The sequence below is a fragment of the Pongo abelii genome, chromosome 9, assembly GCF_028885655.2.
Source record: "Pongo abelii isolate AG06213 chromosome 9, NHGRI_mPonAbe1-v2.0_pri, whole genome shotgun sequence".
NCBI classification, from domain to species: Eukaryota; Metazoa; Chordata; class Mammalia; order Primates; family Hominidae; genus Pongo; species Pongo abelii.
In genome coordinates, this window is record NC_071994.2 from 134,642,145 (window position 1) to 134,656,072 (window position 13,928).

The 13,928-nt window shown below is 44.4% G+C and overlaps 1 protein-coding gene across 3 annotated transcripts in view; it reads left to right on the forward strand.

Moving 5' to 3' along the window:
• Positions 1-1,562: 1,562 nt before the first annotated feature.
• NTM (neurotrimin) overlaps positions 1,563-13,928 on the forward strand; it is a 959,556-nt gene continuing 947,190 nt past the window's right edge. For 2 of the 3 annotated variants that reach the window (XM_024254593.3, XM_024254594.3), the window contains exon 1: positions 1,563-1,825. In XM_024254593.3, the coding sequence (XP_024110361.2) occupies positions 1,744-1,825 (82 nt within the window). In that variant the 5' untranslated portion in view covers positions 1,563-1,743. 3 annotated transcript variants of the gene reach the window in all.

Here is a 13,928-nt window from a genome sequence, read left to right on the forward strand (position 1 = left end):
TAAAATACAAAAAGACAATGAGTACTTTTCTTCTATGCAGTTTGAAAATGCATTAACATTTTTATGGGGTTACCAGGAAGTATAATAATTAGCGGTGGAGTTCTAGAAGAATATTTTTAAAATGTGTGTCAAGGCATAGTAGGGGTATGAATGTGTCAGAATTCGCTAAGGAAGTTTCTGTGAGAAGCTACATTTTCTTTTTCTTTTCTTTTTTCCTTGAGACAGGGGCTGGCTCTGTCACCCAGACTGGATTGTAGTGGCGCAATCTTGGCTCACTGTAATCTCTGCCTCCCGGGCTCAAGCAATTCTCCTGCCTCAGCCACCCAAGTGGCTGGAACCACGGGTGCACATCACCATACCCAGATAATTTTAGGGATTTTTTTAGTAGAGATAGGGTTTCACCCTGTTGCCCAGGCTGGTCTCGAATTCCTGAGCTCAGGCTACTGGCCTTCCTTGGCCTCCCAAAGTTGTGGGATTACAGGCGTGAGCCACAGTGCCCAGCCAGGAGCTACATTTTCTAGATTTTTTGTTCACATCCTCTAACTTGCTTCTCATAAGGGGAAGCCAAAAATTAGAATAAACTTCCAGGCCCTAGAATTAGATCTCTTAAGAAATCATTTATATCCATTAGATTATTTCTGTTCGGTTTTTATTCTTTCCTATCACCAAAGGGATTAATGTCTTCAACTCTCTGAGGAACTACACAAAGTTTACACTCAGAAAGCCCCTCCGCATGTCTAACCTGAATCTTTCTCACTGCAGTTTAAATCACAGATGCTTCTATTATTGCTTTAGTGGATGTGGATTGACCAAGTCATGGGGAATAAACTCCTGCTTTGTTTTCTTTTGAAGAAGGTTCTCCATCTTCAGACTATAGAGCTTCTGCTCAAATACCAGGTACTTTGTACCTTTTCGTTGTATCATATACACATGGGTGACTTTAGGAAATTGATTTTTAAAAAGTGAATGAAAAAGAGGAGTAACATAGATGTTCTGAAACAGAAGTGACAGGAGGAGAAAATAGAAAGTTATTTACTATTTTCAAAGCAACTAAGTAGAAAGGTTGATGAAATAGAGAAAAAAAAAAAAGCTGTCACTGAATGATATTTCCATTGGAGGGGAAAATAGGTACCAACAAATGAAATTTGACTCATCTTTACAAGTTTCACTGAGCATGAAAATGTCCCTTTAAAATTTCCCATAAGCCATGGCTGGCTATGGGATTTTTCCAGTGCAAAGGGAATCTGAGTTCAGGAGGCTAGGGAATGCCAGGGGGAAAGGGATTTTCTGATACTCAGAAGACTCAGAGACTGTCAGTTTAAAAAATGAAAGTAATATAGAAGGGGCAAAGTGGCATTTATCATTCTATCTCTCCAGGCTCCTGTCTCTTTAATCAGCTAGCCTGATTTGCCCAGTAAATGATTCCTGAGTGTGTGTGTGTGTGTGTGTGTGTGTGTGCCCGCGCGCGTGTGTTGTAGCTCTGTCAATCCTTGGATTAGAACCAATGATTGCAGCTTGTAGGAGGGCTGTCCAGGGCCAGATTGTACAATGTGTCTCAGTGCCAGAGTATGAGTGGAGATAATTACGGAGAAGTCATACTCTCTCACACCCTCGGCTTTCTTGTTGTGTCCTTCAGCAAAACAGTGGATTTAAATCTCCTTGCACAAGCTTGAGAGCAACACAATCTATCAGGAAAGAAGGAAAGAAAAAAACCGAACCTGACAAAAAAGAAGAAAAAAAATCATGAAAACCATCCAGCCAAAAATGCACAATTCTATGTCTTGGGCAATCTTCACGGGGCTGGCTGCTCTGTGTCTCTTCCAAGGTAAGAGCTTGCTATTGATTTGCCTTCGGTAGACCCAGGAATTGTACAGTGTGCTTTATAAGATTTGCAGACTCCCCGAGTCGGCTGTGCTGCGCTGTTTGCAGGTGGAGGAGAGAGCGTTCAGACAGCATGGCTGGGACTTCATTCTCCCGACTAGGCTGTGAGAATATTGATTTGATTCTGGCTGCTACCGGAATGGGGGAATATGTATGTGCATAAGTAAAATGTGTTTGGTGCTCCTGTTAGGACTGTGGTTGTGTGCTAGGCTCCCTGGCTTCATGCACATTCTTGCACACATACACAACGGAGCACACATGTAAGCAGGGGGAAATGACAGATTCGGAGGGCAACAGGGTTGCTAACGTGTCGCTTATGCGTTTGGGAAGAAATTACAAGTGGAAACTTTAAATATCGGCCAGCAAACTTGCAAAGCTTTTAAAAGGAGCAAAGGGGAAAATGCAGGCTAGAAAGAATCAGGTGCTTCCTGTGAGGTTCTGGTCAGCGATCCAGCTTCAAGGGATGAGTCAATTTGCAGCAGTGGGGGACAACTGTATTAGTTCTAAATGTGTTCGGGGGTGTGTTTGTGGCTGGGGTCGGAGGTGTGGATAACAATCAGATAAAAGGGAGGGGAGCGGGGGCTCTGAAATTCTAAAAAGCTTTTCGAAGTTGAAGAGAGAGAGGAAATAAGAGTCGGATGCTAATTTTCTGTTTATTTATCGGCTGAGCCGGGAGCCCTGGGGGCTGCAGCTGAGTGCAAGCTTTGATGTTCCCAGTGCTGTGTTCTGTGCATTTGGAATCGGCCTCCACCTTGAGTCCATTTGCTGCACCGTGCCCCCCCCACACCCCATCCCGGCTCTCAGGTCTGTTCGTTCCATCAACAGAATTATCCACTAATCTTCTTGCTCCCACCTGCCCTGTCCTTTGGGGAAACTAGTTTGCCTCTTTCATATTAAACACAGCTAAAACTCGTAAGGATCGAGACAAGCTGAGAAACTTTCCCAGGGTGGCCCAGCAGGGCTCTGGGAGGAGGAGCCCTCTCTTGGGAGGTGAGGCTCAGTCCCATGCAGTTGTATTCCCAGAGGAAAGTTCCCTCTGACCCAGTGAAAAACAATGGGGAGTCTCACCCCCTCGCCCTCTTCTCCCCCTGCAATATGGAGTTCTCCTGATCTGGACTGAGTCCTGAACTGTAGTCCTGCTGACTCTTCTCCGAGGTTAGGATTTAGGGATTGCTGCTGTCCTCTTGACATAGGTTGCAGTGGCTGCAGTGTGGATCCACGGAAGGTGGGCAGAGAGACCAGGCTGGAAAGATCAAATGCGTACACCCTTGACTGGGGCTTGATGAAGAAGGCAAGGGGTGGGGACAGGAGGGATCTGTGTCGGATGAGAAGGAAGTCCAAGGTGGTGAATCTTGCAGGGATGGCCATGATGTCGTCTGCTGCACCCAACCCCAGGAGGCATGGGCCTCAGGATCCCCCTGTTCTCCCCTAGGGGCTTTGGTGGGTGTTTGAGTGAAGGGAATCAACTTGGAGGCATCCTTGATTGACTCCTCTTATATAATATGGAGCAGTATCAGTGTGTGTGTGTGCGTGCGTGTGTATGCATCCCTGCTTGTTCTTGGTGCACAAGAATGAAGTGGGGAAGCTGAGTTCAGGATCCGGCAGTTTCGGAAAAGCAGTTTCTATGGGGGCTGACAGCAAAAATGAAAACTAAGCAGGCAAGGGGTAGGGTGAGGGGTCAGAGGTAGGGAGAGGGAAGGTCCCAAGCCCTCCGTAATTTCTATCTGTCCTGAGATCCATGTCTCTTCTGTCTGTAACATCAAATTGGAGACAATGACCAAACTTTCACCATCAACAGCCCTGCTGGCTGCATGCCAGGAGCCCCAGGGCCATACTGAATTTACATATAAATTAGCATACGTGATTTTTTTTTTCATCAGAATAAATGCAGGGGAGCATAATATTTGCTCATACTTTGAATCGTCTCTGAATAGATGAGTAGCAAAGTGGTGGTGCCAATTTATCTAAGGTGCCATCTGATTTTGTGGTCTTGTTCCTAACTTGGGGTAGGGGTGGTGGCGACAGCACTATCTCAGACCTCATCACATTCTACCAAATCCTGAATTTCTCAAAAAGAATGATGGCCTTATTTGTGCTACCTTCACCCAGTCAGCCCTGAATAGGCTTCAGTGTGTCGTAATAGAACAAGGTTGCCCAATTTTCAGGCAGAACGACCCCCAAAGACCTGCATATTGCATGCCAGTCAGATGTAGCAAAGGTGATGTCTGTTTTCTCTTTCAGGGGAAGGAAGCTGAAGTCTGCCAGCTATCTCTTATCAAACTTGCAGAATTACTGAGGCAGCCCAGGTCTTGCCTGCAATAATCCACCCCTATTGCATTGACCCAGCGGGACTAGTTAGAATGCAGTACACATTCCAAGGCGATTTTTTCTTCTCCTCTGTTTTTGTTTTAAGCTGGTTCTTCCTAGAGCTGCTACTTCCTGTGCCTCCTGCCTCTTGAAAAGGTGTCTGGTGCTAGTGGCAGGTTAGGAATCCCTCCCTGACCTGCTCCTCCCCCCAACCCAACCAGCAACCATGATCCAGCTTAGGTAGAGAGGGGGGTTTCTGAGGGAATCAGCACTGATTAGTGACGCTGACAGGAGGGGCGATTAGCTCCCTGGGGCTCTGGCCCTAAGATACACCAGGGTTGATTAAGTAGAGGCATCTCTTTCCTGGGAGCAGATACTGCAGAACTGGATCAGGCGCTGTCCTTTGCAGCACACCCACCGCCCACCTTCTGCCACTGGGAGCCTCTGAAAGGAATGGCTGCTTGTGCTGCAGCTTCCTCTTTCTAGAAAACCGACCATTTCTCCTTCGAAGGATTATTGTTTCTTTTAACACCTTCCGATTTGCTTGGCTAGGTTCCTCTCTTACCTTTCTCATTTCCTCACCTCTCCTCATATCCCGCATCCACTTAGCAGCTAGCTTGAGACACAGACAGGGCAGAGGAGAAGGAAAAGGTGCCACGGCAAAGTTCACACTCCCCTTCGCGCAGCACCCAGGAGGTGGGCAGTGGGCGCCGTTCGGCTGGGCAGGCCGTCCAGGTTCCTGCCATGCACAGTACACATGTGGTGCCAGCAGCAGCTTGAGCTTGGCAATGCTTCTGAGATTCATGGGTGGCAGATGAGACCATAACAATATTTACTGGCAAAGTGGAAACATCAGCCTGGGATGATGGGACCCTGGGCCTGACATGGGCATCGCAGGCTCTTGGAAACATGGCAGTAAGGGGAGGAGGTCAGGGAGCCTCATCGAATGGAACCTGCCTGCCAGACTTGGGGCTGCCAACTTGGGGCAAGTTCTTGGCAAGGCGTGCACAGTGGCACAAATGTAGCTCACCTCCACCCTTTGTATTAGGAGGCCACCCCACCAATGGGGATGGCCCTCTGAGCATTCACTCAAGCGTGCCTGGAGAGTGTCTGCCGTGGCCGGGAGGTCTCGCTGCATGAAGACCATTCTTGAAATTGCAGCTTTAGTTACCAGGCACAGAGCCTGGTCCTGGTCCTGATTCTTCCCTTTTTTGGTTTCCTTAAAGCCAAATATAAGCCCCCAGATCTCATCTTATCAGCTGCAATGTACAGTCCCTGACTTCTGTTCTTTCTCAGTAACCTCCTTCTATAGCGCTGGTTTTAATTCAGGTGTCCTGAATAGTGTCTTCAGGTGTGTCTCTTGGTTCCCTGCCTGAGGTGACAGAGTCTAGATTGCCTCCTGGCAGTTCCCTGGCTTCTGCTCTCTGCCTGCATGCCGTCTGCCATGCTCGTACTGGCTCCTTTTCTTGATGGGCCAAACAACCTGGTGTTGATTTTAGCCAAAACTTGTCCCTTGGGATGAAGTGAGCGCTCCCAATATCCCAAGAAATGGCAGAATTTCTGAATCAATATGGGGCACCTGATTCTGATGTGTGCAAGAAACACATGCTGGAGAGATTTGCAATGCTCTTGCCATTCAATCATAGTAGAGGCACACTTTGGGTAGGATGAACAGGTCTGTGATTTGGCTTTTTTCCTAGTATTTTGAATTCAAGCTCATGATCTGCTTCTGCCCACAAACTGGAATGCTAAAGATTAACAAACAAACAAACAAAAAACCCACATTGCTCTCTATTTTGCTGTAGCAGAGATCCTACAAATGCTTCAAACACCCAATATGCATGGTCTCCAGGTTTCAAGACATTTCTAGTGGTCTGAACATAGCTCCATGGGGGACATGTACATCTAAGCTCAAATTTCTCTGTTTTCTGTAGGGAAAAATCTTTCCCTCTGCGGGCCTATCTCCCCACCTGCCCGCCAGGCCGGGGAGCGACTCCCCTGGGTGTTGTAAGGACTCATTAATGCTTGTAACACTCCAAACATGTGGTGCTAAGTGGAACTCCATGCTGAGATTATATTTATGCAGTTTACTTCCTTTCTGCTCTATTGTCTTGTTACATGTTTACTTTATGTCTATAGTCATTTGAAATTCAATAAAACCAATTAAACATAAAAAAATGAAGGCATGCAGTAATAAAGAAGTCGATGGCATACAGTTTGGAAGGGTCAAAGGGTACCATCCTAGTGTTCCTAGAAGCATCTCCTCCCCATTGGGGGAGGGTGCTTCATGTTATCAGAGAGTGCACTGGGGAAGGGCAGAAGGACTTTAGAAGGCACTTGCAGGGAGCATGCCTCCAATCCCTTTGCAAAAGGAGTCTTCAGTGTGGGACTGCAGTGTGAATGGTGGAGAGGGGGAGCACTAGGGAGGTTGGAGCTGAAGGTAGGAGTTTCAGAAAAAATAGCTCTAATCTGGATTGGCAAAGGGTGGGAAAAAAAAGATCTCTAGCTTCTGCTTTGACTATGATTTTGGTCAGTAACCTCTGAGAACTTTATTTTTTCTTTCATGTATGTATGTATGTCTTTATTTATGCAACCCTCTGGATTAAGCCTGCTCTTGCTACCACTGCTTAAACTGAAAAGATATAGGAGTGATCCGTTTTCCTTCCCATTCTCTCTCCCTCCTTCCCTCCTTCTCTCCTTCTGCCCACTCCCCCTACTTCTCTGTTCTTCACGTTCTCTTTTTCTCTTTCCCTTTTTCTGTCTTCCTTTTGTTTTTCCTTCTCCTCTATGGGAAAAATAATTGATCAGTTGACAGATCTAGGTCAAGCTGGCAGGGGTTGCTCTGCTTCATGCAGACTTGCCTAGGAGAAGGAGGGGAGAGCCTGTCTTCACAGTTCACAAGGAGCCCATCTGATGTGATGGAAGCGGGGAGGGAGGCCAATGGACCATGGGCGAGTCCAGCCCTCCCCAAAACGTTCTCTGGGATCCTATTAATTACAGAGTCTTCCATTATTTGGTATCTCTCACACTCTAATTTTCCGTATCAAATTTATCTTTGCCTATTTCCTGCTTTTTTTCTCAGCTTCTATAAGCTGCCTGTTTCGGTTTTTCTTTTTCTTCCTTCTGCTTGCCCCTCCTTTCTCTTCTCCTTTTCTACTGCTTCTCAAATCATGACAGGAGACCACAGAATCTCCCCTACTTAAGTCATATTAGAGAAATGGCCTTTTGTTTATTTGCAAGTGGAGAAACAGAAACCCTGCCAGAAGAGCTCTGTAAGTCATTTGCAAACTGCAAAACAAACCAACAAAGATTCACATTTTCATTGCAGAGAAGAGAGTATTTCAAGACAGACTGTCAAGCTAAGAAATCAAATATTAGAAAACACATTCTTCAGCTCTGTTACTAAGGACATCTTAGGTTACTAAATTTGATTTTTTTTTTTTAGCTTCTGTGAGAGTATTGCCCTTTGCGATAATAAAAGACTGATCAAAAGACTGCTGGTTTTGGCTTTACTTACTCATTCAAATTCACTCTCTAGCGGTGTTTCCTTTGCTCATCTTGGAAGTGTCACCAAACTCTCACCCTAACACAAAATCCATCTGGTTGTTTATTTGTCCACTGGTTCAATCACATCCAAGTGTTTATTGAGTGCCTACTACGTTTGGTGCATTGTTTTAGGTGCTGGAGATAAAAGAGTGATAAAAAAAAAGCAACTAACGGATAAGACCAAAGACCTAGTTGCATCTCTCAGATTTGGCTTGGCTTGGCATCCTTTGTCATAAACGGAAAGCAACAGCAGCAGTACCAGAAGCAAGGGTGGATACTCCATGACACAGCCTCTGGCCTCCTGTGCAAATGATGATGGATGGCAGGAAAGTAACTAGCCCTCAATCCTTGTTTTGAGACAGGGGTTTGGGGAGAGGAGGTGCACACCCTGGCTCTGGGTTCTCATAACACAGAGATGCTGTCTTTGCTACTCCACACAACCTCTTGTAGAAAAGGAGCTCATGGATGTCTTTGGTGTATATGGGATGGGGAACACTGCTGTGAGTTCACTGTCTTTGTGGTCATTGTCTTGTGTGTTTGAATTACTGGTTGATGCTGAACATCACTGTCACCTCTCTGGCCCCTCCACCTCCTTTATGCCCTGACTTCTGCACAGAACTGGAGGGCCAAGAAGATAAAGGGAAAATACCAGATAATTTATACCAGAGAATACCATGGAAGAATTTGCCTCAGACAGCTTTTCTGAATGAGGCAAATACTATTCATCTGACCTCTGGGAGGGATTCAGAATTCAGGGTAGAGCTAAGATAACCTCCTCTATGAGAACCCTTTTAATTTGCTACCCAATCATCACATCTTAATTTAGAGTTCCTGGAATAATACAAATGCATTATTAACAAAAGGAATTTCTTTGTTTTCTTCTGGTGGGATACAATGTTTTGGACGTCACATTGTATAGTTGTTCTCCTACACACCCATCTTCTTTCAATCCATGGATTGTGTTTGCAGCACTATGTGTACAGAGGTAACAAAGCTGCTCTGGTGCTCACACTGTGTACTCTAGCTGCACCCTGAATGCTTTAGGAGGGCTGCTGCTATCTGCATTTCCATCATGGTGGCGGTGATCATGCTTAGGTTTTCTCATGAACAAGAACAGGTAATCACCTTTCTCATAAACCCATGATTCTTCCAAGTCCAGTGGTCTAGACCAATTATACATCTCCCAACTTGATCTCAGAAGTCAGAATGATCCTCAGCGGGTAGGTGCAATCTGCATTTATCTGCAATACTCTGTCTCTAAGCCAGTGGTTTGCAAACTTGCCATACCATAGAATCACCTGGGGAACTTTATAAAAATATCAATGTCTGGACCCTATCACAGACCAATTAAATTAGAATCCCTTTGAATGGGGCCCTACACTGATATTTTTAAGAGCTCTCCAAGAAGGCCTAATCTCCAGTCAGGTTGAAAAGTGTACCTCTAAAGCCATCTGAACATGTTCAAAGACCTTGGGTAAGACACATCCCCTATATGGGCTTCAGTTTTCTCACTCTAAAATAAAACACTTGGACTAAGAGATTTTCAAGTCTCGTTCCAAGTTCAACATTTGGCAATGCTGCAAAAAGTCTTTTTGAGTATAGTTATTGATAGGTAGTCGTGCTAAAAGAAAGTACTCAGCACCAGCCTCTGCCTGCAGGAAGGTAAGAATATAAACAGCATCACAGACGAATGAACAGAGTCCGAATATGTAAGTGGTGTGTGTGCGTGCAAACTCTACATGCTATCTCATATATATGATGTTGCGTATTCATATATGCATGCATTTATTTACCTATAAAGCATCCTTAGAATGGAAGGAAAGGATTAACTCGTCATAGATAGGGGGAATAGAACTGATAATGACTCTCAATTGATCAGTTCCTAAGCCTTCCTACAAGAGAAATTCAGGAGGCATTTGATTGAGGGTCAAAAAGGAATGTGTTTGAGCTGGATTGGAGAGTGCTCAGCAATGATGAGCCTTAGAAGAAGCTCCATCCTTAGGTGTGAGAATTACACATTTCTCTTCTAGCTAGCCTCCCTGCCCCTCCCCAGGAATCAGTTATCCAGCTGCATTGCTTCCACTGCTCCCTCCTTCTCATGGTCAATAAAGAGTCATGCTCAGAACCTCAATGACAATTTTGCAGCTTCATATGTTAGGTGGAAGTGATACTGGCCCCACTCACATGGCCGGGACAGCTCCTGTGGTGTGTGCCGGAGTGAAAACTTGTTTGTTTTCTGATGGAGTCAGCAGATCTAAGAGGCACATTAGAACAGGGCTACTGGCAGATTTGTGCCAAGTTTAGTCTCTGGGTAACCCACACACCCACCTGGCTCCCCGGAGTGTTCATACTTCTGTGCCAGACAACCCCTGATTCACAACCAGCTCAGGCTCAGAGGGACTTTCAAGATAGTTTATTTCAGTTCCTCTTTTGGGGCTCTGACACCTCAACAATGCAGCTGCAGTGGTCCTCCAGCCTCTGTCTCCAGTGATAGGAACTTGCATCTCCTCAGAAGTCCATTGCATCTGACTGTCAGATTTCAGGAAGACAGGAGGATGTGAAGAAGAGGCAGGGGAAGAGGAAGGAGAAGGAGATTCTGCCTTCTTATAGAATCCAGCCACATGTCCTGTATCTGGAGAGTGAGGATAACATAGTGGCTCCAGGACCAGATTGCCTTGAGCCAAACCTGGCTCTGCCTCCTTCTGGTTTGAGATCTGTGGCAATTGAATCAACCTCTGTACAACTCAGCTCCTCTTCAATAAGACAGAGATAATTATACGACTTACCTTGTAAGGTTATTATAAGGATTAAATAAGTTAATGCAAATAAAGTGTTTGAATACTGCCTTGTACATAGTAAGCTCTCAATAAATAGTACCTAATTCTACTACCCACGGGACTGGTCGACTTTTTCTACAACATGACTGTTTTCAAATACTTGAAACTGTGATTTACTCCCTTCCTCCCCTGAATCTCCTCTTTACTAGGTTAAATATTCCAAGGTTTGCCTCCTATTTTCTATAAAATCATCCATTAACAGAGTGCTGGTGGTTCTTCTCTAGAGTTGTTCTGCTTCCTCTGCATCCTTCTTCCAGTCTTCTCCCAGTGTGTCCTGGTAGCTCAGCATATTAGAGCCCAGCATATTATAGCTTCTCCTGATTCCAAATCCAAGTAGAATGAAGCCTCAGCTCTCTGGCAAGGCATGTGAAATCCTAAGGGTCTGTCCTCAGTTTGCCTCTCTCCTAAACCGAGGCACTCCCTGCTCCATGGCCTCTGTAGGGTTTCCTGTTGCTCCATCTGTAAAGCACACGAGCATGCTGTTCCTTTGGCTTATGCTCAGGCCCTACCCTGCCCCTGTCTACCTAGAAAATGCTTTTGATATTTTCAGACTAAATTCAAAGTTCGGTACCCTTTCCTTTGAGTCTTTTTTTTTTTTTTGAGATGGAGTCTCCTCCCCAGGCTTCAGATGCAATGGTGCCATCTCAGCTCACCTCAACCTCCGCCTCTTGGGTTCAAGTGATTCTCCTGCCTCAGCCTCCAGAGTAGCTGGGATTACAGGCATGTGCCACCACACCCAGCTTATTTTTTTCTATTTTTACTAGAGATGAGATTTCTCCATGTTGGTCAGGCTGGTCTTGAACTCTTGACCTCAGGTGATCCGCCCGCCTCCGCCTCTCAAAGTGCTGGGATTACAGGTGTGAGCCACCGCACCCAGCTGAGTCTTCTTACTCCTTCTCTTATGCTTGCCTTGCACTTTTTCTTACCTTTACTGTTCATATCCACAACATGTTAGTGTAGGTGACCTATTTACATGTCTATCTCCCCTTACCAGGCTGTGGGCTCCAGCAGGGCCAGGACTGTCTTATTTATCTTTATACACCTAGTACAAGTAGCACAGCCCCTGGGACAAATGTGATACTCAGTGTTTATAGATGAAAGGAAGGGAGGAAGACCTGAGATCCCACTAGGTATTTCAGCTGCCCTATAACTCTGTCGACTCAAGGTGAGCTATTGTTCATTCAACTCTTCCTTATCGTTTGCCTGAGTTGTTTCAATAGATATGCAAGAGCCTGACCTCAAAACTTACCCTTTCTATTATAAAGCCATTTTCTTAGATTCAACTCATCTCTTCCTTCTGACAAATCCTTTTTTTAGATCCTAAATCTTTTTTCCCATATATTAGGAATCCCTCCTGGCTGTAATCAATAATAAACCGGATGTTATGGGTACCTATGTAGTAGTACTTGTGAAGCTCAGTATTTCAGGCTAAACTGACCCAAGAGTGGAAAAGTCATTCTAATGGTGAACTGCTCAGATCAGTAGGGGATGGGGGAAGAACCTACGCTCTACATCTAGGTGAGGTGCTGGCATCAGAGGGAAGAATGGAGACAGGGAAGGTTGAACCTAAGAAAAGAGGAAAACGACTGGATGAATTTATCTAGTTGGAGAAGGTGAAGTGGTCCAGTGTTTTTTGGCTGTTTCTCCAAATCTAGTCTCTCTTCCACAAAGCTGTCCACTAGAGTACTTAACTTTCTTCCTGAACAGTCAAGAGGAAACTCAGCCCAGATACGAAATAGATTAATCAACAGCTTTTTTTCTCAATGCAATTGGTGATACATGAATATTTATAGTTGGATAAACCATTTTGCTAATTCTGAAGACAAATAAGAATTAACTAACCATTCTACATTTCCTCTTCCTTTTCCTTGAAAACTTCCTAATAAAAGAATCTAAATGCCATATTGTCATTTTTTTCCATTATTTTCTCATACTGCTAACTCCTTGTCCAAGGTCAAATAATTTAATAATTAAATCCAGAAGCTTTTTCATGGACTCCTAGAGTTGTGAGATACCGTGGTATTTCACTTGCCCTGTCTCCTCCCCAAGGCAACAATACCATCTGAACTGTGTTGATTAATTCCTGCTCAAGAATTCCAGAGATTTCTAGTGACCAGACACTCACTACTTGAGTTGTGGCTCTCAGTTCCGGCTGCCTATCAGAATCACCTCTGGAGATTGTTATAAAGCAGATGCCCAGGTCTGGCTCTCAAAAATTCTCCTGGCACAGGTCAGAATAGGGCAAGTTCATCTCTATTTCAAAAGAACAGCAGATGATTCTATTGGGAGGTACAGCTAAGCATAACTGATGTTAACACTCTTTTTCATAGCTGATAAACTATGTGAGAAAGCACTTTGCAATTCTGGCAGGCATTTTTGATGCCTCCTCAATATCAATTCTATCCTTTCTCTTTTGAAATAGTACTCTAAATTTTTTCATAGTAGGAATATGCCCATTTAAAATACTCAACTTCCAGTTTCTGTTATAACATATGGTCATATACTGCGGTTCAGGCCAATGAGATACAAGCATAAGATGACTGGGTACGGGGTGTGGAGGGTTGTACTTGGATGGCCTGTGCTTTTTGGACTTTATTATTTTCCCTTCTTGACTGGGAGACTGGGATCCTTCCTGGAGGTGCAGGATCCATCCCACTTACAAGCAGGAGGACAAAGAACATATATCAAGAATGACAGAGAAGGACACTTGTAGGTCAAACCACATGGACTTGCTGTTTGGGTAAATAAAAAAATAATTGAGTATAGGTAATTTCATATATCTCAAACTGATAGGGGGAACTCAGGTTCAAAATGACATAGCAGTTGTACCAGCTCTAGAATGCATAGTTATAAAGTTATCATCACTTGTGAAAAAAAAAATCTCCATTTAATTAGTTTGCTTTTCCTTGCAGCTGAATACAATTCTAATGAACGTATGTGGAGCAAAACTTTGCCCCTCCCTAAGTTTTGCCTTTCGAGCTATCAGGATAGAAGTAATAGTGTATGATCCACTTTCTAAGAGATGACTATCATAGACCCTACTTATCTTATCTTGGCATCCTTCGTTCTTTCTTGTGATCATCGCATGGCACAGTTTCTGGAGCACTAATCATCCTGATCATTATCTTTGAAACATGACCAGTTTGATAATGATCAACTGAAAAGGTGTTGCCTGAGCAGACTCTGCCAGCTATAGTCTGACTGGCAAAGCAGAAAGTGAACTGTTACTTAGCAGATTTTGGACTTTATAGTTACATAGGTTCATTCGATTATTGTGTTAGTTTCATTCTTTTTTTCAGACATGCCACATCCTTGGCTCATTTTGAGGCTGTATTTGTTCCTCTCACAAAATAACTG